We start from the raw sequence: 27634 nt of genomic DNA, 5'->3' as shown, positions 1-27634 counted from the left end.
CTAAGAAGAAATGAAAGGGCTCTTACCTCCCTCCTTGAACCCATCTCACCTATTTTCAGAAAGGCCTTACCGTATAATTTGGGTTTCCTGGCTGGATACGTAGCTCAGCCAAAATCCAAATGCCATTAGTGAGCTTCAGGGATTGGTACAGCATGTCCTGCCCTTCCACATTCCTCTTGGCGATAGTATAAACGTTGTTGTTTTGCAATTTGCTGGAAACAGTGTCTAGAAACACAGATTAAAAATTCAAAATGTTAACCTTCAGTTAAAGTAACAAATGCATGCTAACTTTTCTGACATCCTCATGAGCCACAAGTATAGTCTCCTGAGAAGCACGGTCATACTCACGCAGGCACACATTTCAGAAAGCCCTTCACCCACAACAGCAGTGCGTGAGGAAGAGGCTCTTGAAGTGCCTAACAGATTCCAGGAGAGAAAAACAGAGTAAGGTGCACCTAAACATTAGTGTAAAGATTACCTGTGGAGATTATGGTGGGTCAGAGAGTTGGTAATCTGAAACTAGGGGCTAGACAGATAAAAACGCTCTGAAGAGGACAAAGACAGCAGGTGTAAAGGTACTGCTATAGTGCCTGCCATGTTGGTATCCACTTCTGGAACACTGATCCCAGATCTACAGGGATACACAGATTGATGATCAAATCCACACTTACTTCCCAAATCGCTACTACTTCACTGTGAGCCACTCTGGCCTCAACTGCCAGGATCAGAAAAGGGCCCAGAGTTGTAGAAATCCTGCAAGTCAAATGTATTAACCTGGATGTTTCAGAATTTTTTTTTTAAGCCGGCAAATGATTTCTCAAGCCTCCAAATTAATAAAGAAAAAGTCTCAACCAAAGACTGTGAGAAAGACTGAAGTCATGCTAAGAGGACGGCCACCTGGCCCTATACCCGGGACTGTGGCTGCTCAGCACAGCAGAGGTGTCTGTGGCCCCTGGCCCAGGGTAAGACCTGGTTGGTGTTTGTGGTCTTCCCTGTGACTGCCACATCCCAGAGACATGAAGGTCCAGAATTAAAGGTCATTTCAATCTCCTTGTTCTCTGACTGCCAAAAGGAGAGATGGTGAAGCATCAGAGAAAGAAACTCCTAAGAACAGAGACGAATAAATGCTGCTTCTTTGTTGAGAGTTTATTACGTTTGTTTCTGATGAGAATTCATATTACTCATGCTGACTTCAGGAATTCTCCACATAAACATCTGTCCTATTCTGTTGTGCTCTCTAGGAAAAAAATGCAACGATGGCTGGCCTCTCTGCTCTCCCTAGAGAAGAAGCTCTCTGAGCACAGGGATCCTGGAGTTTCTCATCATTGTCCCATGGTATCTGGGGCACAATGGGTACTTGCCATCAATACCGGCGAATGAGCCTCTGACTGGTGCTAGAGAGGCCGATTTATACACACACACACACACACACACACACACACACACACACACACACACACTGCCATAGGCATTAAAAACCACCTACTTAGATGTGGGCTAATCTTGGAAGTAGTTCTTACTCTCATGTCTTTCTCCCACATTCAAACCAATGAGAGCTCAGCGAAGGAGGCATTAAAGCCCATTCATTAAACATTTGCACCATATTTAGTTGTTACTTAACTCTTCCCCTTTTACCTCCAAGTTTTCACTAACACCAAGCAGAGCAGTTATAACTTAAGAACCGGCTATCTCTGGGGAGCTAAAAAGTGTATCTCATGGTAATTATGTGCAATACTGTTGGAGGAGGGGGCCTCAACGTGCTTTTTAATCACCTTCTTGAGGGTCAGGCAGTTCTGCCACCTTGGTTCCCATAATGAAGGGCTCTTGCAGCTTACACTGAGTTGCTAGGCAACATCACCAGCTGGAGTTTGGCTAATGTATTTTGACAGAAATGTCCTGTTTTAAGACAGGGGGGCTTGTTTTAAGTTGTAAAAGCTATTCCTAACTTTCAAGGCTCTTGCCCATTTCCAAGGAAACAGAAAACACACACAGGAGCTTTTACTGAAGAGGCACTTTGCTGCATGGGCAAAAATGTGTTCTAGACTGTATATATAGCAAGGCCCAGGTTCCTACAGACTTCTCATGATTTCACCACTTACGTAAGAGATGACAGGGTAAGAAATGGAAGCACACAAATACACAAACACACTCAGCCTTCCAGAATTAAAAAACGTGGCAAACAGCCAGGCAGAATAAACAAGTTGAATGAAGGTAACGTTAATACATTTAGGAAACATTCTGGCCAGAAACCTGGCTCTGCTCCTACTGAATGGCTGTATATAATTTTATAATTTCTACCAGAAGACCAACTGCAGGGAGGGGTTTAGAACATAGGTATGCGTGAGTCAAGTTTTATAAATCTTACATATTAGGTTTGAGCTTGAAGACAGATAGAGGAAAGAATAATCGGACTGTACTAAATGTACTTATTAAGAATAGCAACGGGAAGGGTGCCTGGTGGCTCAGTCGGTTGAGCATCCGACTTCGGCTCAGGTCATGATCTCACAGTTTGTGGGCTCGAGCCCCGCATCAGGCTCTGTGCTGACAGCTTTCTCAGAGCCTGCAGCCTGCTTTGGATTCTGTGTCTCCTCTCTCTCTGCCCCTCCCTGGCTCATGCTCTGTCTCTCTCTGTCTCTCAAAAATAAATACATGTTAAATAAAAAAAAAAAAAAAAAAAAAAAAAAAAAAAAAGAATAGCAATGGGAGCCAGATGTGAGGAGGCTTCCCAGCCAGACTGGGATACATTTCTTGACAAGGTATCATTTGTGTGTGTGTGTGTGTGTGTGTGTGTGTGTGTGTGTGTGTGTTAACACACCTGAACTTCTGGGAAATAAGATGTAATCTTACCACCACTCTGAGAGTCTGAGAATGTTAGGAGGAGTTGTAAAGACAAGGAGATCTGCCCTAAAGGATAGACTAAAAAAGATATCAAATAGGTTTATACTTGCTTTCAGATGGGGTTTCTTCTTGTTCATTTGTCTTCTTCCCCAAAGTTGGCTGAGTCTGGGGCCTAAAATCTGAGGAGGTGTGGATATGGTCTTCATTTTCCTACTTTAGCTAAGGTCACATCTCTTCCAGCACCAGGAAGAGTGGAGATGGTACTTATATTTGAGAGTGGGAAGGGGAAATTTACATTTGGGGCCAACTGAGTCCCAAACTACGACTGCTGAAAAAAACACATTTTACCATTTGAGCAACCAAACTCTACTTAAGTGATGGCCAGCGAAGCATTTCCATTTCTGACATGTTCCAAAGGACAGGGAGAGCGACAACAAAACAGAGAAACAGAACTCACCCCTACCTAAGTATCCCACCAGAAGAAAGATCTGTCCCCTACTGTAGTGCCTAACTAGTGAATACAGATACAATATGCTGCTGAGCTTTTAAAAATATAATAAACAATTAAAAAAAACAGGTTTGTAGACTGCTTGCTAGAAAGGCTCCTTTCTCCAAGCACTGCAACTAGTTCTTGTGCAATTAAGATAGTGATCCCAGACATACACTAACCCTGACATGTAGCTAATGGTAAGCTGCAGAACAGATTCATGCAAACTCTTGACACCAGGAGAGATGACAAGTGCTAGGAAGCAGGGAAACCCATACATTAGTGCCTTCGTGATTTAACATTTTCTAGTATTTACACAACTAGTGGTCCCATAAGCCCCTTATCATATACACCTTTCTGTTAAGATCTGATTATAATTTTTAAGGCTTAGGAAGGGAAGAGGGTTTCCTGTTTATTTTCTATGGAAAGAAATGGAAGAGCAAAAGTGAAGACTGAAGGCCAGGTTGCTAAGTCCTTTAAGCCTGTGACTTCCTGTAGCCCTCAGAGTGTTAGTTCCATCTGTCAAATGTCTACTCTGGCACAGAAAAGCTATTTAAAGTGTTGGTGCTATTGTGATTAGGGCAGATCAGCTGGAAAGGATGGTATTTTTAGCTCCCAGCTAGACCCAGGGTGTTGAATCAGAAGGCACTAAACCTGGAAACATACTGTTAATAGAGCCCTCAAGACTGGAGGGAAATGTAAAGGCCAGGCCACTCCAGACTTTGGGGTGGATGCAGAGGAAAAGCTAGAAAGGATTAGTTGCAGGAAGTGGTCTTGCAGATTAGCAGTGATTTAGTGTGGGAAAATGATGGCCTTGGCCTCCTGAAGAAAACAAAAGTGGCTGTTTTTCCTTCCACTCCATATGCTGTGCTGCCATAAGGCAGTATGTCACTGAAAAACCTATTCGCTGGTATTTGGAGCACCCAAGGCAGTGAGGAACTGGCATGAAGCCATGGCAGAATTGATCAAAACTGAATTTGCTCTGAGAAATTGTGCCAGGCTACAGCAGAGGACACAGCCCCACTGGGAGAAAGGCCAGACATCTCTTCCTTGGCAAGATCATAAATGTACACTAAGGTGCAGTAAGGGTTCAGAACTCCAATCTGGATGTAGGGGGATCTTTTATTTTGGCAGGCCAGACTAAAACCATCAGTCATCCAAACTTCTTTTTCTTTTTTTTTTGAAAAACCATTTCCCTTTCATACTGGATGTCTGAAACCAAACCTTTCCAATTACTCTGGCCTTCCTTTGTTCCCTATAGGCCAGTGTTTCCCAGATCATGCTCAAGGAACACTGGTGTTGGGGCGTCTGGCTGGCTCGGTCTGTGGAGCAGGTGACTCTTGATCTCGGGGTTGTGAGTTCGAACCTCTATACTGGGTGTAGAGATTAAAATTAAATCTCAAAAAAAAAAAAAAAAAAAAAAGGAACACTGGTGTTCCACAGGATGTTAATAAGCGTGTTGTGATTTTAAATTCCATGGTCAATAAATTCAGTTAACCTTGAGTTAAACAGGTTTCCACAATGGTGGGCTCCTCAGCTTTTATGTGTGCTCACATGCAATGGCAACTTCTAGTAGAGGCCCATCATGCACTGCCTTTTGCAGCTGTAACCACAGAACCCCCTTTTTTCTTTGAGAGACAAATGTTCTCAGGACAATAATATATGAAATGCTGCCATAGGACCAACCTCCGCAAGAGTGACTTGAACAAAGGGTGTCTTCTAAGCTGGGTAGGAGTGCTTCTCTAACATGATCTGCTTTGGTTCTCACCATGAGCCACTGTGGATTCTGCACCTGACAGCTTCCTGCAGCACAGCTTCTGCCATGGAAGGCTACCCAAGCTCCTACACTCATGAAATGAGGCTTGTGGTAGCTGACCGTGAGCCTCAGAGAGGACAGGTAACACCGTCATCTACCTAGAATATGGCACCAAAAGCACCTCAACTGGATTATGATTTTTAAAACAATTTTTTTTAACATTTATTTATTTTTGTGAGACAGAGCATGAACAGGAGAGGAGCAGAGGAGGAGGGAGACACAGAATCCGAAGCAGGCTCCGGACTCTGAGCTGTCTGCACAGAACCTGATGTGGGGCTCGAATTTGGGAATGGAGAGATCGTGACCTGAACTGAAGTCAGACGCTTGACCAACTGAGCCACCCAGGTGCCTCTGGATTATGACTTTTTATGAAAATGTAGCAAAAACTTTAGTTTTGTTTAATACATACATAACCAGTCAGGGTGAGAAACCTAGACCAAGACTACATTAGGAAGAAGGCAGATGTTGTGGTGTTCCTGAAGAGAATCAACTACATAGTTATTACAATGGAAATTACAGAAGACTATCTCCTCAGACACTTCTTCAAAGGTTCAGGAGCAGCCCCATAAGAGAAGATCTGTCTGAACACAGAGGATGAATACATATATCATAGAGCCCCAAAAGACAAAAGTTAAAAAGAAAAGGTAGGAATGAGAGAAGACAGTTTCTCACCCTTCTCTGTACTCCCATACTGCCCCTTTCTCCCACTGCTGTGCTGCAGTTATGGTGGGACAGCCACTGAAAACCCCATGTGCAAACCATTGACAAATGAGGAGGAAATAGATAAAAGGCAGAGGAGAAGGTACCAAGCACCAAGGCTCATTTTCATTCAAACTTAGAAAGCTTTGTGCTAACCTCAAAAAAGAGCGACTGCCAGGGCGTCTGGGTGGCTCAGTCGATTAAGCATCCGACTCTTGGTTTCGGCTCAGGTCACGATCTCACAGTTCATGAGTTTGAGCCCTGCATCGGGCTCTGTGCTGGTAGTGCGGAGCCTGCTTGGGATTCTCTCTCTCCCCCTCTCTCTGTACCTCCCCTGCTCATTTGTTCTCTCTCTCTCTAAATAAATAAACATTAAAAAAAAAAAAAAAAAAAAAAAGAGTGCCTGGGACCAAGGCAGGACACTGCAAAGCTCAGGGCCCCTTCTAACTCCTCAGGAAACTTCCGTGAGACAAGCCCTATCAAGACCTAGGGAATAATACAGCTGTATGGTTTCTCCTCTTTGGGTTCCTGCTTTGATGTTCTATTGCAGTAATAAAATTAACTACAGAAGGGCCTGGGGCTTTTTAATGGTGATTATAGAGGTTAATATCATCATATGAAAGTTGATGCAACTCAAGAAAAAAAAGCTAATTTAATCAGTTATGATGTATTTTTGTTTAATTACAATCACAAGATTCTGCATAAGGATCTTAGAAAGTCACCTTTCTTCTAATACTGAAGGTTGATACAAAAGGAGAAACAGTCCTTTTAATCCTTGGGAGAGTGTATATCCTCAAATGCCACTTCAATTACTTGAGGCTTACAGGGGGATGTGCAAGAGACATGACTAACACATGTTCAACTGCTAAAGAACTGGGTGGATGGACCCATTCTAGTTTGTGAAATCTGTTAGCTTGTGAATAATGTAGTACCCTGCATAAAAACATCTCAAGTTTTTAAAGAGAAGTTTACAAAGTCAAATACCTAGCATATAGCCACCAGAAACAAGTAGATGTGGAAAGCAGAGGTAATTAAAAACAAATTTTTCAAGTACCTAATTTGATTTACTAAGCTGCACAAGAAATTCAGAGTCATTACTCACCAGCATTTAGATGACATTCCTTAATCTGAAACTGAAGTTCATTTTCGTTGGGAATATCCTTCCATGTTGCGAGGAAGACCTGGCGCTCTGTGTGGGGAAGCAGAGGGAAGGGGAGGATGTGCAGTCTGCCAATATTCCAATTTCTGATGCCTTAACCGCTTCTCTTCAGGAGTGCTGGCTCTTACAACACAGCCAGGAGCGGCCAAGACCCAGAGCCAGTCCTCAGCTGTGCAAATACTCCACACCGATCAATCTCACATCACTGGAAAAAGTCTACATCCAGGATTCAGCGCTGGCTCCACTGTTCTCCTGTTTCATGACTTTGCGTAAGTCTTGTGATCTTTCTGACCCTTAATCTCATCATACATAATTACATCTGTCCTGCCTACCCAAAGAGCCATTTTAAGAATCAAATCAATTAAGTACCAATACAATTAATATGTACCAGTATAAGTGAGTGTTATTAGGTGGTGGTTTCTTAAGTAAGGAAAGACAGAAATGTCAACAACCACATGAGGAGTACTAATGGTTTATTGCAAATTACTGAATTCTTATTTTGAGACAGTAAGAACTTAGTATAGGGCTAAGTGCTAAATCTGCATATATTATCTCATCAAGTCTTTACAATAACTACTTCCGCTTTGCAAACTTGAAAACTGAAACTCAGGAAAGTTAAGCACCTTGCCACAACCACACAGCTAACCAACAGCGAAAGTGAGATTCAAATCCACATCTCCTTGTCACCAAACCACTTACTCTGTGCTGGAGTGACCGGATTATTCAGAAAACCGGCACTATGATAGAGAGACCAACAGCAAAGCAAGATCAACTGTGACTCAGGAGAATAAATATAATTAGTAAGCATTAGGCCTTTAAAACAGACTTACCCTCCCCCCCCCACCTTTTTTTTTTTTTTTTTTTTGAATCTTAAAAAAGCTTCTGGGGTATACTCTGACATTCAGAGGAAGGGCAAAGGTATATTTGGCAGAAGGACAGGAGGACGTACTTACCCATTTTGCCATCTTCTACAAAAAGCACATTGAGTGGGATGAGGCAGCTGAAGTAGAAGACATCAATATTGTTTTTCACAGCCACCTGCCAAGAAAGTATCGAGGGAAAATCAGGACATCATAGGAAGCCAGGTAGGAGGGAAGGAACAGTATGTGTCTAGAAATATATCACTCTATTTCCTTCCTCTTACAGACAGTGCAGGACTTCCCAAATCAAGACATACCAGCCCATACACTGCAAAGCACATCCCTTACTCATTCCACTGTCAGAGCCCTGGACAACCCACAACTCTACCTCTTTCCAGAAGGAGCCCTGGAGGGATAAATTGAAGGCGTTAAGTTCTGCACCCAGAATAAACTATTCAGTTATTGTTTGTTTCCATGGTTATTAACAGTAGTAGCTTCTGTTCCCACTTACTAAGTACTATTAATGATATTATTTCTAATCCTCATTGTTATTATCCCAAAGTAGGTGTCACTCCCTGCTCACATCTGACAGATGAGGAACTGAGGTTCCAAAAGATTAAGTAACATCCAGGGTCACACTGCTAGTGCACAGACGTAGCAGGCTCAAATGCAAATTTGACTCCAAACCTTTACTTTTTCCTCTTTCCAAAGTAACTGGTGCCAGACAGCACTACCCACCCCCCATCACCTTTCTAGATACAAGTTTTAAAGTTTTTCTTTTATAAAATCTTCTTTCTTAAGCCCTATGGTTGGAAAAAGCTTGCTGGTCAAACACTGCTAAATCTGAGGACTAGAAAAAGGAAAAGACTTACAGCAAGCAAAGAAATGAGTTTTCTTGTCACAATACAAGCTCCTGATTTAGGGAGGCTGTGAATTCTACCACAGCCTGTTGTTCAATTCAGAGCATGCTGTTTATATTTCTAAAAAGCTACAATAAGTACTTTTATTCAGGGGTGACACTGATTGGTGTATATATTCAGAAACAGGCAGGTTCCACTGCAGCAGATGACAAAAACCACATACTGTAAGATGGGAGAGGAGGAGGAGAACTGCTCTAAACCACCACTTCCCACTGGTTTCAGTCACTAGTAACTTTCCCATCTATGCTCTTGGCAAGGCAGGAAAACAGTTCTCTGGGTAAGTCCTATAATCAGTAACCATGCCTATTTCTCTTTCCTTTTGCTCTAAACAAATAAAGTAAAAAAAAAAAAGGGGGGGGGCTTATCTAGCACCCCTCCTTCACCCCTTTGGGGCAAATGTCCAAACTTCAACAGCGTATCTAGCTCTTTATCAAAACTTTGGCCACGAGATACAGATATCCTCTTTTCAAGTTTTTCCAGTTCTTTGACGTTTATCATCAACTCAACTCCCCCAGCGTAAATAATACCTTTACTTCGTCTCCATAATTTGGTTATGTCTACTTGACACTGTCTTTCTCTTCTCTCTCTCCCAGAAGAACCCATCAAATTACTTTCTTTGTAACTTGTGCTTTTCAATTACCAATCCCCTAGGAGTTTCTGACCTATATCACATAATCTGATGCCCCAAATGCTGAGACAGCAGGATTCTAAAAAAGCTAGAGTCTAGTAAATGTAAGCAGAGTAACTAACCTCAGGAAAGAGGACCACAGACATTTACATGTACTAGAGTACCACTTGAAAAGATTTATACCAGTTGTGGGCTGCTGGGAAAGAGGTATTTTCTAAATCATCCGGTACTCAGCAATGAGAGAACTCTTACTTCAAATAAGGGCATCAAGAAGATCCTGAGGTAGTGCCGGGCTCTGTAAATGGTATTTATTTAGAAGGGAAAACTGAGGTGGGCTAGTGTGGGTTATAGAAAAGTCTTATGAGAAATGTGAGTGATTATCATTACTATCATCTTTGAATATAAAGCAGTCATATTTCACAATGTGCCACTCATTCAAACCTTTATTAGTGTTTACTATATCCCAAGCATTTGAAATAGAAGGAAGAATACAGAAAATATAATCTTTGTCCTCCAGGGGATAACATTAGTGGTTCTTAACCAAAGACATATTAGAATCATCTGGAGAGATTTTTCAAAACAGAAGCCAAGGCTTCATCCTATGTAAATAACAATCTAAATCTGGAGCCTGGTGTGGTCTAGTTTGGAAAAAGTTCCTAGGAAGACCAAGCAGAGAAGCAATTAATTTCAAACAGTGTCACCTAAGGAGTCTGAATAAGATTGCAAGTATCTTATTCTTCTGAGGGAATCCTTCTAATTGGAGCCTTTTAACAATGGAAAAGACATGAAAAGCTCCTCTAGGTCAGTAGTGCTAAACCATTCTACCTCGGGGACCCCCTTGACAACAGATAAAAGTCACGGACCCTCTTCCTGAAAAACATACACGCAACATTTTGACATACAATTTCAGGGATTTCAGGACACCCTGAATACTATCCTGGGACTTCTGCTCTAGAATAATTCTGAGAAGCTGGGACACCCAGATCAGAGGCAGCAGACACAGTGGTGGTTCAGAACGTGGACTTGGGAACCAGACCTGACCACCTGATTTCAAATTCTGACTCTGTCACATTTACTAGCTGTTGTGACTTTGGGCAAGGAGTACTCAGCTCAGTGTCCTGTCCGATGAAGATAATGGTGCTGAATGCATGGATTGTTAAGAGAATAGTGAGTACTGATGAAGCACTTAGAATGGTGCCTGGCTTACAGTAAGTAAGCTAACAAGTGTCTGTGAAAGAAAAATTCCCTCTTCTTTCATCCTCTTTTTTGCCTTTTTATTCAGAATTTTCATATAAAGGATAACCATACTAGACTCAAGTGAAAACTTACACATGCTCAAATGTAGTACTACCGCTATGCTAAAAAGAGATCAGAAGAGATTAAAAAAAAAAAAAAAAAAAAGGCGTATTAGCAAACTGTTAGCTTAATGATTCTTCTTGCTATTGTGCCCTTAGTAAAATCTCTCTTTATGGGATCCATAGCACAGGTCACTCTGGAGGAGGCACTTCCCCTCTTACATTAGCTTTTCAGACTCTGTATTTGGTAGCTCCCAGTTTTACTCTTGGCTACTGCATCCATTCAAGAGTATATGGTTCTCTTGGATCTGACCCCTGCCTACCTCCTCTCCAGCCTATTTCCTTAACTTCAACCATATCAAAATTACTTCTTGTTCTCCAAACACTGAAACTCATAGCTCTGTGCCTTTTTACATATTGTTCTTCCTGCTTAATATATTCCCCTGAAGCTTCAGCTGTCTGAAAAATATCTTTTGTTGTTGTTGTTGTTGTTGTTTTGAGAGAGAGGGTGCAAATGAGGGAGGGGCAGAGAGGGAGAAAGAGAAGTGGGGCTTGTACTAACCCGATTAAAGGCTCAAACTCAAGAACCGTGAGATCATGACCTGAGCAAAGTCCGATGCTTAACCAACTGAGCCACCCAGGTGTCCCAATACCTATTTAATCTGAAGATTCAGTTCAAGTTTAAGATTTCTCAGGAAAACTCTAATCCCTCTCCACACACCCAGTGCATACACTTCCACCATAGCATAACAGTTTACATCTGCCTCCCTCATAATATAATGAGCTCCTTGAGGGCAGGGGCTCTATCATTGACATGCCCACGGCTCAATAAATATTTGTTGCATGAAATTAAGGGGAAGATGTTGAGCAAATGGAATGAAACATTCATTTCCCAACTTTTTCTACCTCTATTATCATCTGTATGCCTAACATAATCCCATTAACATCTATGTTAGGTATACTGGTACTCAGTGAGGCAGGGACAGGTGGATGATAGATAAAAGCTTTTTGTTTGAAATCACTGAGCTAGAAGAACATCTATATGCTAAGAATAATATAGGGAGTAAATCACAACCCAAATACTAGATTCTCCAAGGATGACATGCCAATCACTCTTTAGGCATTGAGGCCAAAAAGAATCAAGGGAAAAACACAGTATGAAGCCAGCTCAGTTCCAATCCGGATAGCAGCTACTCTTAAATAGAACCTTAAAGAGGATAATACTGATTGCTTTAGAGAGCTTTCTTATTTTGAAATTCACCATCCCAACATATACAGAATAGGAAGGCATAATCCTGACAAGCTGAAGAACTACTTTCCAAGAGCTTTAATATCAATACCTAGCTTGCGTATGGGAAATCAGTTACAACATATATATCCCAACTGCCTTAGTATCTTTACTTGGATAACTAATTATCTCAAACTGAACATGTCTAAAACCAATTTCTTGATCTCCCCTCCCTATCCCTAAACAGTAAATAGAAATACCACAAAGCCTTCTAACAGTCTCCCTGTTTCTGCACCTGCCTCCTCCACCCCCTGTAACACCCCAGTCTATTCTCAACACAGCAGCCAGAGAGTTCTTAAAATGTGGGTCAGCTCATAAATACCTCTCTGCTCAAACCTCCAATGACTTCCCATCTCACTAAGGATAAAAACCAAAGTTACGAATGCCTATAATCTGATGCCTACTACCTCTCTGATATTATGTGCTGTGACTCTCTCCTTGCTAGCTCCATGTCAGCCACAGGGGCCTGCTGTTTTCTCTGGCACAGAACAGGCACTCTCCTATCTTATGGCTTTGTGCATTTGCTCTATCTTCTGTCTGGAATTCTCTTCCTCCAAAAATCTGCATGGCTTATTCCCGCCTCCTTTAGGTCTTTGCTTTAATCAAATATTATCTTTCCACGTAGGTCTTCCATGATCAATGTATTTATAAAATTACACCACCAAGGTGTAATTACACCACCCCAGGACTGCCTATCCCAATCTCTGCTTTATTTTTCTCCAATGCCTTCATCTGACATACTATTTTACTTATTTGTTGGTTTACTCACTGCCTGTCCCCGTGCCACACATACCCCGCCCTGCAGCAGAATGGAAATGCTATGAGAGGAGGGGTTTTGTCTTATTTACAAAACTGCTCTCAGTTTCTAGAACAGTGACTGGTACAGAGTGAGTACTCAATAAGAATACCAACTGTAAAATGTACTACTCAAAGTACCTGAAAACCATTTAGGTTTAGACAAGATATAAACTTGGTCTAAAGTTTCCAAAAGGACAGTACTTCTCAAGTTTTTTATAGTGTATTTCCCTTAACAGAAGAGGAAAGTATGGACATATATACCAGGGTGGAAGTAGAAGGAAGGGTGAGGATTGGGGGTAGATGATGAAGTAGCCCATCATAAGAACAAAATTTCTCTGAAGTTCCACACTATTCCATAATGCATCTGTATGTTTTAATATGAAAATGGGTTTTCTCCCTTTACTTTTGAGTAAAACTGATGCTCCAGAAAATGTCCCATGTGTATTCTTCAAGTACCTCCTAGCAGTGTGTTTAAAAATTGTGGATCATGACCAAATGATGCTTCTTAAGATTAAGATAGTGGGTTGAAACTTGTATAAAATAATAAAACAGCAGCGCCTGGATGGCTCAGTCAGTTAAATGTTAGACTCTTGATTTAAGCTCAGGTCATGATTCACAGCTGTGAGATCGAGCCCCGTGTCAGCCTCTGCACTGAGCATGGAGCCTGCTTGAGATCGATTCTCTCTCTCTCTTCCTCTCTGCCCCTCCTCCGCTCACACGCTGGCTTTCTCTCTCAAAATAAAAATTTATCTAAAATAAAAAATAAAACAGGACGGAAAATATGATAGTGCATCTTATGAACAGTTTGCCAAAACTGTTTTGGTTTTACGTATGCAGTGTGTGTGTGTGTGTGTGTGTGTGTGTGTGTGTGTGTAGAGAAACTGTATTTCTTACTGTAAGTGTCAGCCAAAAAAGTATAAAAGCCATGAATACTCACACGCTATGTAAAAAGCAAGCAGTGAGGAAATGGATTCAACGGACAAAGGAACAGAGTGCATACCTCAAGCTGCTCTGAGGACGCCTAAAACAGATCACAGATGGCACCAAAGAGCAGATTACCGAATCTTCTGTTCCTCTGCCCTGTCACGTGCAGCGTGTGACCATAACAATATCAACTTGCCTTTCAGGGACATCAATAGGAGGAGCAAAAAGAAATGATTATGAGGCAGTTGGAAAACACAAAAGAGGGCTATAAATGTTTAATAATAATAATGATTTTCAAAAGTTACTTTCAGTGGCTGCCGGGGAAAGTGCAGCCTGTCAGCTTCGGCCTGTAAGTAGCAATTAGTTTCCTTCCATAGTATAGGAAGCCTGCTGCGGTAGCTGAAGCCTCTTTATGGTGCACAGCTGGAGACAAGCAGGCTAAATTAATATTCTAACCTCGTTCCAGTGTACTCAAAAGTACTATAAAAAGGTACGAGATGAACTCAGTCTGAACTCTGGTAAATGCAGCCTCTCACCAGAGATAACCGCAGGAGGCAGGGCCACAAGAAAAACCCAGGCAAGTGGCACACAGCTCACCTCTGAAGAGTATATCATCTACTCTTTCCTGACGTCACTTGTGACCTTTCCAAGTCTCTGAAGAATATTTTTTTTTCTTTCATTCCTCCTCTCCATTTAGATTTTGGAAAGAGTATTTGCAGGCTGGTCCAAGCTAGGACCAGGCAGTGACGCCAACCATCTCCAGTTCTCTGAGGAATGATGATTCAGATGTGTTTTAAGTGCCACACCACCTAGTCAACAGATCCTGAGGGAATGGCTCTGAGTGACAGGTTTTTAATGGCACATACTCCAACTGTGTGATGTATGTCATCTGAGACTCAATCTGCTAGCTGCTGGACTTCCCACCTGTACTTCTGCATCTCTGGTCAATGCCCCCCAAATATCTACCATCTGTAGTATGAAATATGGTCTTCCATCTCAAATTCTGTGGACCAATAAGTTGAGAATCCTGAGAAACTGAAGTTTAAAGTTTAAAAGAAATTACAGCTAAAAACAGAGCAGAAGTAATCACGAAACCTGCCACCAAAAGTGTCAATTTACTTTCCTTCTGATGCTAATCATATTTGAACTTGACCAGCATCTTTAGTTTACTTCCAAGACTGAGATTCCAATCTTGTTCGAATCTCTATATATTCTTTCTCACTCCACCAACAAATCAGATGGGATTACACAGCAGCCGAGAAGCCCTCGAACGGTACCAACCTGCTGCCTATCGTAGATAAAAGCCAGACTTGTTCACTCTCAAACAGATAGGATTTTCTCGTTGTTAAGAGTGCGTGGACAGTGGGACTCTGTACAGAGAAAATTCGACAGGTTCCCCTCCTCCTGATATAAGCAGTGGCTTCATGTCTGTAATTTACTCCTGGGCAACAACATGGCACTTCAGCATTTGAAGGTTCCATGACCAAAGAGCTCTTAGAAGGGAAAGGAAAGCTCTGAACAGACCCCCAGATGATCTCTTAAACTGTAAACCCTCTACTATAAGAGCATTATAATCACTGGGTTTTAGAAAGGCAAGGAGATCCTAAGAGCCAAGCTCTCTTAGTAGGCCGTTTTGAGAGGAGGTGAAAAGAAACCAAAAGGACCCTGACTCCTCCTATGGTCTCCATCCTGTCATGAGATCTGCTTAATTTCCATCTCAAAAAAACTCCCAAAAAGTTTATACCACGAATTAGAATGCAGGCCAACTTAGTATCTCTAGAACACCAAAGAGAAGGTTAAGATTGTAAAGTGGCATGTGGGGCGCCTGGGTGGCTCTGTCAGTGGAGTGTCTGACTCTTGATTTCGGCTCAGGTCATAATCTCATGGTCATGAGATTGAGGCCTGGGTCAGGCTCACACTGGGTGTGCAGCCTGCTTGGGATTCTCTCTCTTCCTCCCTCTCTCTGCCCCTCAAAATCAACTTAAAAAAAAAAAAAAGAAGAAGAAAGAGAAAGAAAGAAAGAAAGAAAGAAAGAAAGAAAGAAAGAAAGATAGATAGATAGATTGTAAAGTGGTATGGATAGATCGTGAGTTCATGACCTGAGCTAAACTCAGGAGTCCGATGCTCAACTGAGCCACCCCTAACCACCCCTAGACTGTTTTGAGTATTTGAATAAATTGTTACCTCGCAAAGAATTGAGCAATGAGATACAATGAATATCCACTGGCAAAAGATAATCATTTTCCGCTCTTAAAATTTGTCTCCTTCTAGCTTTGTGTCTATCACAATTATGAAAAAGACAGGTTTCTTTCTAGTCTTATAGTAAAAAGGGAATTGCTCAGCTCTAATTCTTACCAGGCATCCAAATGATTTTGGTTTTCTCTGAGGCTCTAAGACACTTACAGAGCACCCTTGAGCCTCCAAAGTTACTCTGAAAATATTATCCAAAATAGTCTTAGGCAATTAGGATAACAGTTTAATAAGTAGCTGCGTAGTGGCAATTTATTTTAAAGTGGCACACAGACATAGGTTAGCAACAGAAAACGTTCTCCAAATATTTGAATAGAAATACGTTCTATTTTCCTAGTTATCTCCAACCTTGGAATTGGGGTCCATTAACGTGCTGTGATTTTGCCCTTTCAAATATTGATGAACAGAGTAAAGAAGCAATAGCTTCTAATGTTTGCTTTGCCTACTTGGAAGAAAATGAATTTGTACTTGTAGTCCTCTGATTAAAATTGAAAGGTGTCCCAGACGCAGTCAATGAGGAAAGGCAGGGCTAGATCACACAGGGCCCTAGAGACAACTGCTGGGCTTTTGGCTTTTCTGCTTAGAAAAAAATATCAACACAAGTTCTTTCAGACAGGCGATGTATACCTGAGTAGAACAGGGCAATGGTATAGCAAAAATTAAGCCGCTACTGAAACTCTGATAGGACCACACCTATATGGAGAAGGTCACTGGAGAGGGCAGCTGTGCACAAGGAACCTGGATAAGGGAAAATAATGCTAAGATACACTGAAGCTCTGGTAGCTTCCTTGTTTTTTTTTTTTTTTAAAGCTTATTTATTTTTGAGGCGGGGGGAGGGAGGCACAGAGAGACAGGGGGACAGAGGATCCAAAGAGGGCTCCATGCTGACAGCAGAGACTGATGCGGGGCTTGAACCTGACGAACCATGAGATCATGACCTGAGTTGAATTCAGGACACTCAACCGACTGAACCACCCAGGTGTTCCCTAGCTTCCTTATTTTAAAGAAGTTTTAGATGTCAGGCAAAATAAATCAGAAACTTACAGCAAATGTGTACGTGATCTCTTTCTGCCAACACAGAACTCACCTGCCATACTATACTGACCAATCTGGTTACTATCCAGAAACCTCTATTACAAACCCCAAATTCTCTCTTCCTCCAGCAGCCTACAACAGAATGACTCTATTCAGTTTCAGTTGCCAGAAACAGCTAGCAACATTCTCACAGGCCTTTCAGCCTGCCTGACAGTTCCCCAAATCCTAAAGTCTTACCTTAAACATTCTGCCAGATCTATATAGGTTCTAAACCTAAAGGCACCCATCTCTCTCCCTCCTTTGTTTGCTAGGTCTAGCTTATGTGACCTTGGTTGTAGCTGTTGCATCTCGGAATACTATTTGCTGTAACAGCATGAACTGCTTGCTATGTAGGGCTTACTGTTCAATTTAAAAAATACATTTAATACATACTGTACTGAATCACAAAATGGTGAAAACAGGACTAGTAAACCACCAGTTAAAGTGATTAGATATTCCACACCCCAGTCTGATATGTCATAAGACAGAAGACCCAATGGAAATGCACAGACCTCAATGAATGAACGAACATTACTCATTAAAAAAAATTTTTTTTGTTAATGTTTATCTACTTTATTGAGAGAGAGAGAGAGAGAGAGAATGAGTGGGGGAGGAGCAGAGAGAGAAAGGGAGACACAGAATTCAAAGCAGGCTCCAGGCTCTGAGCTGTCAGCACAGAGCCCCATGTGGGGCTCTAAACCACGGATCGTGAGATCATGACCTGAGCTGAAGTCGGATGCTCAACTCATTGAGCCACGCAGGAGCCCCGAACATTACTCAGTTTTAAATCTTGGGGTAAAACTGATCTAGAATGAAACTAGGTTCTAGATAATAAACATACAGTCTCAGATTAGTTAGCAGCAAGTCAGAAATCAAAGGGGTTCACAGGTGTGCATATGTTCTGCCCCGGTATATTATCTAATCTTAACATGGACAAAAGGAGGGCATATAGTTTTCAAGACGACTGGACACATGGACAGGCCGCCATGCACAGATGCTGGCTCTGAGCAGTTTTACTGGGGAAACAGGTCACACATAGAAGGACAGAAATTATTGTGAAGAGCATGAGCTATGGAATTGAGAAGTTTTGTGCTTTCAGCCTTCCAACTCCTTTAATGGCTTCTGGAAAGGAATGCTATCAAACCAAGGACCACCATTTATTCACACACTTTTCAAAAATGGTTAAATACTATTTCCCTTGGTCTCCAAACTGTAACTGATTCTAAGCACATTCACCAGTGTCTCTATTTCTAACCAATTTTTCTACTTAAAATTAGAAGAAGAAAACTGGCATCTACTTGCAGTGCACACAAATAAATGTCCTTCCATAAATTTAGGCTTTCCTGAAGTGGACTGAAAGGGAAATGAATTCAGACTGACAGATTTTCAGGCCCTATGAACCTTGATTCAGACAGAAACTTGTTCTATAAAACCACAAGCTGCAGAACTAGGATCTACAGACAGAATTTAAAGGAAGACATGTTTTAGTCAATATAAATAACTTTCTAGCTTAAGATGGAATGGGCCATTCTAGGGTAGTAAATCACTACCAGTATTCATGTAGATGTTGATACCATTACTGCTAATATAGGGTAAACTCCATCAGAAATAGAGTTTGAAGTTTTATTTTCAAGGTATATGGACCTCAATACCATGAAGCCAATGCTTAAATCCTACATAAAAATTGTAAATAAAGCAAATTCTTTTATCTCAATGAACATGATGTTATGGCAAAATATAAGAGAGTAAATATGAATGAGGGCAGGATATGGCTCTTGAGTGGGCTTCAATCCAGCTCAGAAAAATCAGAATAAACTCTCTTTAATTCCAACCCACAACGTACTGTATGGCTTTGCATAAATTATCAGCCATAATGAGAACATAGGGACTAGAAAGAGGTGCCTACTTTTTACTCAGAATTCAAAGTCCCCTACTGCATAAAGATCACATTGTTAAATCTACTTTCTAATTATTTATCAAACCAAAGCCACAAAATTGATTCCATTTTTCATCATCAACTCCTAACTTACCATCGTGATATAAAGATGGCTGGGATTTTAATAGATGAAAACCCACAAATCATTTTTATTACCACTTTAGAACTACGTTATGAAATTCATTTTTTGCTGAAGATCTGCAGCATGGGCTTCAGCTACTTGAGTAATCTGATCTGAGAGACCCTTCTTTATGAGGAACTAGGTCACAAGCCTGGGTGTTTTCAGAACTGAATTCTGAATTTCAGGAACAACTGTGTCCTGCCACTGATGCCAGATTTATGATGCTTTGGACCACCTCTGCTTATCTGGGTACAGAATTCCTGGCTACTGCTTATGGGTGGTTATTCAAGCAGGGCAGTTGCTATTAATAAGTATATCCTAAAAGAGAGTCCCATAAGCCAGTTGTTGAGTGCTGATTATTTTAGAAAGACAAAAGATATTGCCTAGTAGAGTCTTGATTATCTTGATGAAAAGGATAAGGAGTATTCTCAGTAAGGATAACCTAGTAAAAAAGCAGTATCTAGTATGAAAGATAGTCTAATTTCTCAGATGAGACATGAAAAATGAATCAAATTTGAAGCAGCAAAGGGGCACCTGGGTGACTCAGTCAGTTAAGCATCCGACTTTGGCTCAGGTCATGATCTCACAGTTTGTGAGTTTGACACCCGTGTTGGGCTCTGTGCTGACAGCTCAGAGCCTGGAGCCTGCTTCGGATTCTGTGTCTTCCTCTCTCTCTGTTCCTCCCCCGCTCGCACTCTGTCTCTCTCTCTCAAAAATAAATAAAGATTAGAAAAAAAATTTGAAGCAGCAATCACAGAAAGTAATTTTCTCTTCTCTTTGGTAGTAAAATGTTTTCATCTTTCATAACCAAGACTCCATGACCTACATATTGTTAATGGAACATTTCAGGTTCCGTCCTGTCTACAGAGGTTATTTTCAGCATTGGATCTATCTGTCCGGCCTTGGAACCTCTTATAGTTCCCATAAAATCCACCACTTCAAGGACTCAACAGCTATTCAAGCAGCATGTAGTCCCATAAAAGCAATCAGCGTGCAGAGTCCTCAATTGTGGATCCTGGAAGACCAAAGAAGTTTTTTAACACTGAACTTGTTTGGCTTGCACGACAGTCAAGAAAAATCAGCAAATGCCAAGCTGGTTAGCTTCATTTGATGGAAGCTGCTGAAAAGGTCTTCCATTTGGAAGCATTTACCAGTTTTTTTGGTACAATAGCTACAGCTATGGGCTTTCTGAGTGTGAACTGACATATGTAAGCCATGAAATATCAGGGACAGGCACCATCTGCAACTGATTGTCTCACAGGCTGGAACTGCAATGTAGGAGTAGCAAGGGACAGAATTTTCTCAGGGCCATACACTGGCGCAAAAAAAAAAAAAAAAAAAAACAAAAAAACAAAAAAAAACCCTTTTGGCTGACAAAGATCTTAAAGATATGAATAAATAGGACTGTAAGATTGTGTTCTCTGGAGCTAGGCTCTTCAGCACATTCTCCCCTAATCACTCCAAGGGTAAAATGAATAGAAGTTGTTTCAGAAGAGACATTCAAAGAAAAAAAACCAGAGACATTTTCCCTAATTAGTATTCATTCTGCTATCAAACAATGCTTATGTAGGGTTTAAAAGCAATAGGTTGATAACAAAAACCATATATAGGTTTACCTCCAAGGCTCCTAATTGTAACTACTATAGAAAGAAGAATTTTTATAAAGGTGTTATCAGACTTTCAGGTAAAGACAACAGACTGAAAATTACAAATTTTCTTTCTCCTGGAAGAAATTCTGTCATAATTAAAGAAAAAAATTAAAGGTATAAATTATAAAGACTGGGGAGCAATAAAATCTCGGTAGTGTAAAATACATGCATTAGCAACACCACCACAGAATTCTCAAAGGCTCAGGACTGGCAACACCTCTAGAAATGTATGGAGGGGACTGTGGATAGACGGTGTTAAAAGAAACAGACTTAAGGTGCTGTTGGGAGTCTGAGATCCCCACCACCATTCTAAGCTACCTTAGGCCCTCAACCCTTGCGAAAAACTAAAGATTAATTCTTTAATAGGGGTGATGAATTCAGCGAATTTATGCATAATGAATGCTGAGACTCTTCAGCCATCTTTCCTAATTTAGCTTCCAGAATGCTGGCAGAAAGCCTTTATATTCTAGACAAGAGAGTCAAAGATAATTTCGGGAAGAATTAAGCCAGCCCAAGAAAAAAGATGTGGAAGTACTGACATAGAGGATTCCAGCTGCCCTCAGTGATGAATAAACTGGTGGTCCAGCCCTGGATCTCCTGGTTTAGAAAGCCATACTCTGATCCTCCTGTGGCCTCCCTGCAACCAATGGATAGAAGAATTCTCAGGACCAAAGAGATATACGCAGATAGAACACACAGAATTTCCTGGCAGACAGACCCAACACTGTTTCCAGGGCCTGTTTGAGAACTTCTATCACTTTTGCTGAGGGTCAGTTAGCATACCCTTAGGCCCAAGGGATGGCCTCTACCCCAAAGGGTAGAGATGGGATGAAGGAGGGTATGGTGTGAAACAGGCTTCTCCAGTTGTACTTCTGAGTGGACAAATGGGGAATTTTAGCCAAGAACCAAATGGAAATCCTAGAATTAAAAAGTATGTTATCTGAGAAGAAAATTATACTGCATGAAGTAATAGAAGATTGTAGCCTACAGAAGAAAGAGTCAATAGACTTGAAAACAGATCAATAGGAATTATTTAATCTGAAGAACAGAGAAAGATGATAAAAAGAACAGCCTCAATGATCTGAGGGACGATATTAAGTGGTCTAACATTTGTGTAGCTGGAGTGCCAGAGGGAGGAGACACACAATGGGGCAGGAAAACTTTGAAGAAATGATGGCAAATTTGGGAGAAACAATCAACTTACAGACCCAAGACAATCAATTAACCCCTAACCAGATAAATATAAGGAAAACATTTAGGTACGTAATGGTTAAACTGCTGAAAACCAAAGATAAAAAAAAAAGAGAGGGAACCCACAGATCAGCACTGACCAAGAAAACTTTCTGCAAAGATGGGAAAGTTCTGCTTTTGCAATGCCCAACCTAGTAACCACTAGCCACACGTGCATTTGAAATGTGGCTAATCCATCTGAGGAAATGAAAATTTTATTTTATTTAATTTTATTTCAATTTAAAAAGCCACATGTGGCTAGTGGCTACCTTACTGAACACTGTAGCTAAAGAGAGTTATGAGAGGAGGGCCTGGGTGGCTTGGGATGGACTGGGTGATTAAGCATCCAACTTGGGCTCAAGTCATGATCTCGTGGCTTGTAAGTTTGAGCCCCGTGTCAGGCTCTGTGCTGACAGCTCAGAGCCTGGAGCCTGCTTCGGATTCTGTGTCTCCCTCACTCTCTGCCCCTCCCCTGTTTGCTCTCTCTCTCTCAAAATAAGTACACATTAAAGAGAGTTATGAGATATCAAGCCATCATAATATGTGCACTTTACTGATTCAAACAAACAGTAATGAGAAAAACAAAAAGGTTAAGGTGCTGAGATAATTAGAAACCTGAACACTGGGTATTTGATGTTAAGGAATTCTTGTTAATTTTTTAATGTGAACAAGTTACTGTGGTTATATTTTTTAAAAAGAGACTCTTTTTTTTAAAGTTATATACTGAAATATTTACAAATGAAATGCTATGTTGATATTTTCTCAAAATAATATGGAGTAGGGCTGGGGATAGGGGTATAGATGAAACAATATTAACCGTGGATTGATAATTACTGAATGACAGGTATGGCATACATATCATTACACTATTCCGTTTACTTTTGTAATGTTAACAATTTTCCATAAAAAGTTTTTAGAAAGTAAAGCAAAATGAGAAAGAGATGGAAAATAGGAGGGAAAAACAGGGATTTTCCCTGAAGGGTCAACATCTAAATGGCAAGCAAATAATGGGAGATCTATAAAAGTTAAAAAACAAACAAACAAACAAACAAAAAACCACCCAGAATTTGGGCCTCAAGTTTCCACTTCGAAAAAGCCCAATGAGTACCTGGTACAATGGGTGAAAAGGGACTCATACCTCTTCAGGCACATCACTGTTAACTTTCAGAACATGACCGATAAAGAATAATACAAGTTGTCAATAAGAAACAACAGCGCAGAATTAGAATGGCATCACACTAGGAGGAAAGTGATTTGTAACCTAGAATGTTATACAGTAATTGTCAAAAAGTATAAAGACACCGTAAAACACGTGAAACTTTAAAACCTTTATTCTCCATGTACCATTCTCGGAAGATACTGGAGGATGTTTTCCATCAAAATGAGGGAGTAAACAAAGAAAAGAAAAATACAGTAAGGAGACCCAACATAGAAGAGAGGTGAAGGCAATGAACCGTGGAATAGTGATGAAGGGAGGTCCCAGGATCACAGTCATGTTTCACACATAAAAGAAAACCAGTCCAGAATGGAGCAAGTCAGAAAACTCCAGAGGGGACCCTCAATAAAGTGAAAAGTGATAAACTGTGTTTGAAGGCTCTGACTTCATTGGAAGTTGGGACTGAATTATAGTTAAAAACACAAAAAACTGGGGCACCTGGTTGGCTCAGTCAGTTGAGTATCTGACTCCTGATTTTGGCTCAGGTCATGATCTCAAGGTTTGTGGGATCAAGCCCCACGCTGGGATCTGCTTTGCACAGAGCCTACTTGGGATTCTCTCTCTCCCCCTCTCTCTCTGCCCCTCCCCTGCTCATGCACAGGCTCTCTCAAAATACATAAACTTAAAAATTAAGCAAACAAGAAGAGACAGGTATTAACATGTAAGCATGCAACTAACTACTTATAAAAAGTTTTATGGAGAAAAAAATAATTATCCTTTATAGCTCTGCTCTGAAGTACAGCAATAATAATGTAAACACTGGGCTCTGATTAAAGCAAATTCTGAGCTAGCAGAATAGGAGGGAAAATAGAAGGAGAGGAAATTGGCATGAAGATAATGTCAGTGAGTGGGGAAAGATGTACAGGAACACCTAAAACGGAAAAATTCAGAAGTCACAATAGAAGCATGTTATTCAGACATACAGAAGTAAATGCAAAAGGTATCAACTGAAAGAGGCGAGAGGGATGGACTCTGTGGAAAGAGAAATTGGGGGTCATGTCGGGGCGAGAAGGCTGGAGACTGGGTTTTTCTTAATTAACTATAGAACCAGTTGACTCTTTAAACTGTTTTTATAACCCTGACAAAATTAAAACTTGAAAGAATGGTGCTACCAATGATCCCATAAGAGTTTATAGCCCAGTGGGAAGGGAAGCCAAGCAGCTGTGAGAACTCTGCAGCATCTGTGCAAAGACCAGAATGAATACATGTGACGCTGCAAGTCTATTGTCTTTTTGCAGACACTGACTTGAAGCAGTAGCCTGCCAGGTGTCAAGTTTGAAGAAGTATATTGGGAAAATGTTTCTAAGCAACTAACACAGATGAAATGAAGGTCAAGGATGTCAGAGAAGACTCATTTAGAAATAATTCATTTAGACATTTGCTAGTGTTTTGGTTTCATTTAAATAGAGGGAATCAAGTCTCTCTTTTTTTTTTTTAATTTTTTTTATATATTTATTTATTTTTGAGAGAGTGAGACAAAGTGAGAGTGGGGGAGGGGCAGAGAGAGAGGGAGACACAGGACTGGAAACAGGCTCCAGGCTCTGAGCTGTCAGCACAGAGCCCGATGCGGGGCTTGAACTCACAGACCGTGAGATCATGACCAGAGCCGAAGTCGGACGCCCAACCGACTGAGCCACCCACGCGCCCCAAGTCTCTTTTTCAAAGAATATAATTGTATGATATAAATAAACTCAAAAGAATCCCAGCAGAGGCAAGCTAAACTTTACTTTGTGTAATACTTATAAGTTGGATTCATGAAGGTTTTAACAACATCAGTGCAGTAGGAGACATTTTCTAGGCTCACACCTCTACTAGGTATTTAATTCTTGTCTCTAAGGTATAATCTATTTTATATTTTAGGAGGGAACAGTAACAGTGTCTTTTCAACCTTTCAATAGTGTTTCAGACAGGCTGTAAGTAAGTAGTCTGATGAGCATTACAATGAAAAGTTTTTGTACTAAGTGCTACATTAAGTTCTGGCAGCTGGGTTTATTTGTCCTATATATTGATATCAAATCAGCCAAAATAGTTAAACCCACACTGCATTCAAAATTTTGTTTCCTCCAACCCCAAACGTTTTTTCTTTCTGATTTTATAGTCTAAAGTGTAGAAAAGTACTAATTTTCCTACATGAGTTCTTGAATTTAAACACTTATGCAAATATAATGTTTAAATGTCGATCAATTTTTATCTGGCTTTATCCTAGATCTTCATGATCTAAATTTGTTGGAGTTAATACTGGATTCTTTTTGTTTATACTGGGACAAGGGCAGAATGGAAGCTGAAATCTACAGAAACCCACCCACCTTAAAACTAGCCATAACTTTCAACTCCCACCAGCAGACATTAAATAGAGCTGCTCATAGGGAAAAAAGTTTTTCTCTTTTAAGTTTTTACTTATCTTCTCCACTGGGAAATGCCCATTAATGAGAAAACAGCGATAATTATGACATCCATGAAGGAAGACAACCATGGAGAAAACTCCAACAATAAGTACTTGACTACAGATGTAATTTTTCTTTTCTCCTAGAGAAAGCTGAGATGCTTTGTTATACTCTACTTAGATGGAAGCTTTTTAAATATTTGCTTCTTATAACTTCAGGTTTGCAAAAACAAATACTTATAAGTCCTAATCAACACTTTTGAGGGAGGGATTTGGACTAAGAATCAACTGCTCTTATGAGGGTTCGTTATTCCAGATGTTCATTTCACTGAATGAAAAATGGAAATACAAATAGGAAAGTAAACTGACATTCATTTCTTTATTGTTTCCTTTTTGTTCTAAGAGAAGAAAATTTGCCCTGGTTTCTGTGACCCAAATTCCCTATCCTACTCCTAAAGTAAAGCATTCTTGCCGACTGTCCTCAAATATTAGGCTGGAGGCTCTATGGGCCAACAGGAGGTTAGGTTTCAATGGAAAGGGAGCAGATGGAGATTTGGGTTAGTTCCTTACTTCAGGATTCTGTGCTGGAAAAGCCCCTTAACACACTGCTCTCGTCATAGTAACAGCCAGCTCCATCTGCACAGTAAGTCTTGTTTTGTTCTTCTAGTCTGAGCCAAGTTCTATCATGACTCACTCATCTTTGCTCTGAATCATTATACCCTTTGCTGAGAAAGAGGCATCAACTAACTGTGGCACTGAGGTAGTGAACCTGCGAACAGGCTTGGTGCGCTGGTATTTAAATTACAGAAGAACATGGGTTTTAACTCCAAGTAATTCTGCTGCTGGTGTCTCAGTAGTAGGTCTCACACTGGTGTTTCCAGAAACACTGAGCAATGCTATCTCACCTGTCCTGACTGGGAAGTGGAAGGCTGATATTTTTCTTTCATCATTTCCAACATATTTTATATTTTTAGTCTCATCCAGACTATTCATTTCAAGCTCTTGGTGGAAGAGGAATACTTGTCCTCTGCTTTGTTGTGACTTCTGTCTCTCACAGTACACCTTTCCCTCTTTTTATGGTTCAATTTGTGAACTCATTGTCAATAGACAGTTTCTTTTCAGGTGGGAGTCCTGATGGCCCTGAAGTTTAAAGCTCTTGCAAAATGATTGCTTTGTATTTGCTTGTTCCAGGTACCCTGGGTTTCACCAGTCCTGGGCCAATGTTACATTCATTTATTGGTTTGGAGAACACTTCACCAAATAGCTTTTATATTTGGACTACACGCCCGTATATTACGCCATGTATAGCAAAATACTGGGCCATGGATTTGTCATAAGAGGGCACCCAGAACGCTGGTCAGAGAGATACTTTTCCATCACCTGCCTTAGTGGAAACACTTTTCCCAGTCCCCTTTCACTGAGGGAGTTCCCCTTCCAGGGTATCAGCTCTGTGCAGAGATCAGCTAGAGTTCCCCATCTCTGGTGGGCCCAAGACTGTCTCTCTTGTCCTTGTGGGCATTTACAAATCCCCAACACCTAGGGCTTATATCTGTATTAATAACCCTTCAACACTGCCACACTTTAGCTTACAAGCTTACTACTGTGCCTTCATGTTTCTTGAACTCCAGAAGGCTTATATTTCAAAGAGAAATTCAAAACAGATGAAAACTGAATGAAACTCTCAGCTAGTACTTAAGCATTCTAAAAAATTCAATATTTTCAAGATTGAGAGGCTCTTGTAGACCTGATAAAGTTCTGAGCTTCTGTAAGATGCTACTTAGCATAGTTATGTGCTAATGGGGGGGGGGTGTCTTTAAATCCAGATAACTATATTTTGGTTGTGTGCTCCAAGATAACCTCTATATAAATCTCTACTGAAATTTTTTCTCATATAAATGACAAATTCACTACAAAAGTCTTAAGAAAAAAAGTTTGTAAATAAGATCTTAAAAAGTTTCTAAATGTTTGTTGAGCAAAATAATGAATAACTTCCTATGTCAATGTAGGACTTTTTAAAAATCTGTTTTTATGTTTAAACTCCAGGGGCACCTGGGTGACTCAGT

The 27634-nt window shown here is 40.7% G+C and overlaps 1 protein-coding gene across 5 annotated transcripts in view; it reads right to left on the bottom strand.

Annotated features, from left to right (window-relative positions):
* AP2B1 (adaptor related protein complex 2 subunit beta 1) overlaps positions 1–27634 on the bottom strand; it is a 132637-nt gene that overhangs the window by 6786 nt on the left and 98217 nt on the right. For all 5 annotated transcript variants that reach the window (XM_042966994.1, XM_042966993.1, XM_007096047.3 and 2 more), the window contains 3 exons: positions 7953–8037; positions 6943–7029; positions 71–225 (listed from right to left, as the gene is read on the bottom strand). In XM_042966994.1, the coding sequence (XP_042822928.1) occupies positions 71–225; positions 6943–7029; positions 7953–8037 (327 nt within the window). The remainder of the gene's footprint in view (positions 1–70; positions 226–6942; positions 7030–7952; positions 8038–27634) is intronic.

The sequence above is a fragment of the Panthera tigris genome, chromosome E1 (assembly GCF_018350195.1).
Source record: "Panthera tigris isolate Pti1 chromosome E1, P.tigris_Pti1_mat1.1, whole genome shotgun sequence".
In the NCBI taxonomy this organism is placed as follows: domain Eukaryota; kingdom Metazoa; phylum Chordata; class Mammalia; order Carnivora; family Felidae; genus Panthera; species Panthera tigris.
Note: the sequence above shows the minus strand (reverse complement) of the source record. Positions and strands in the feature narration are given on the sequence as shown.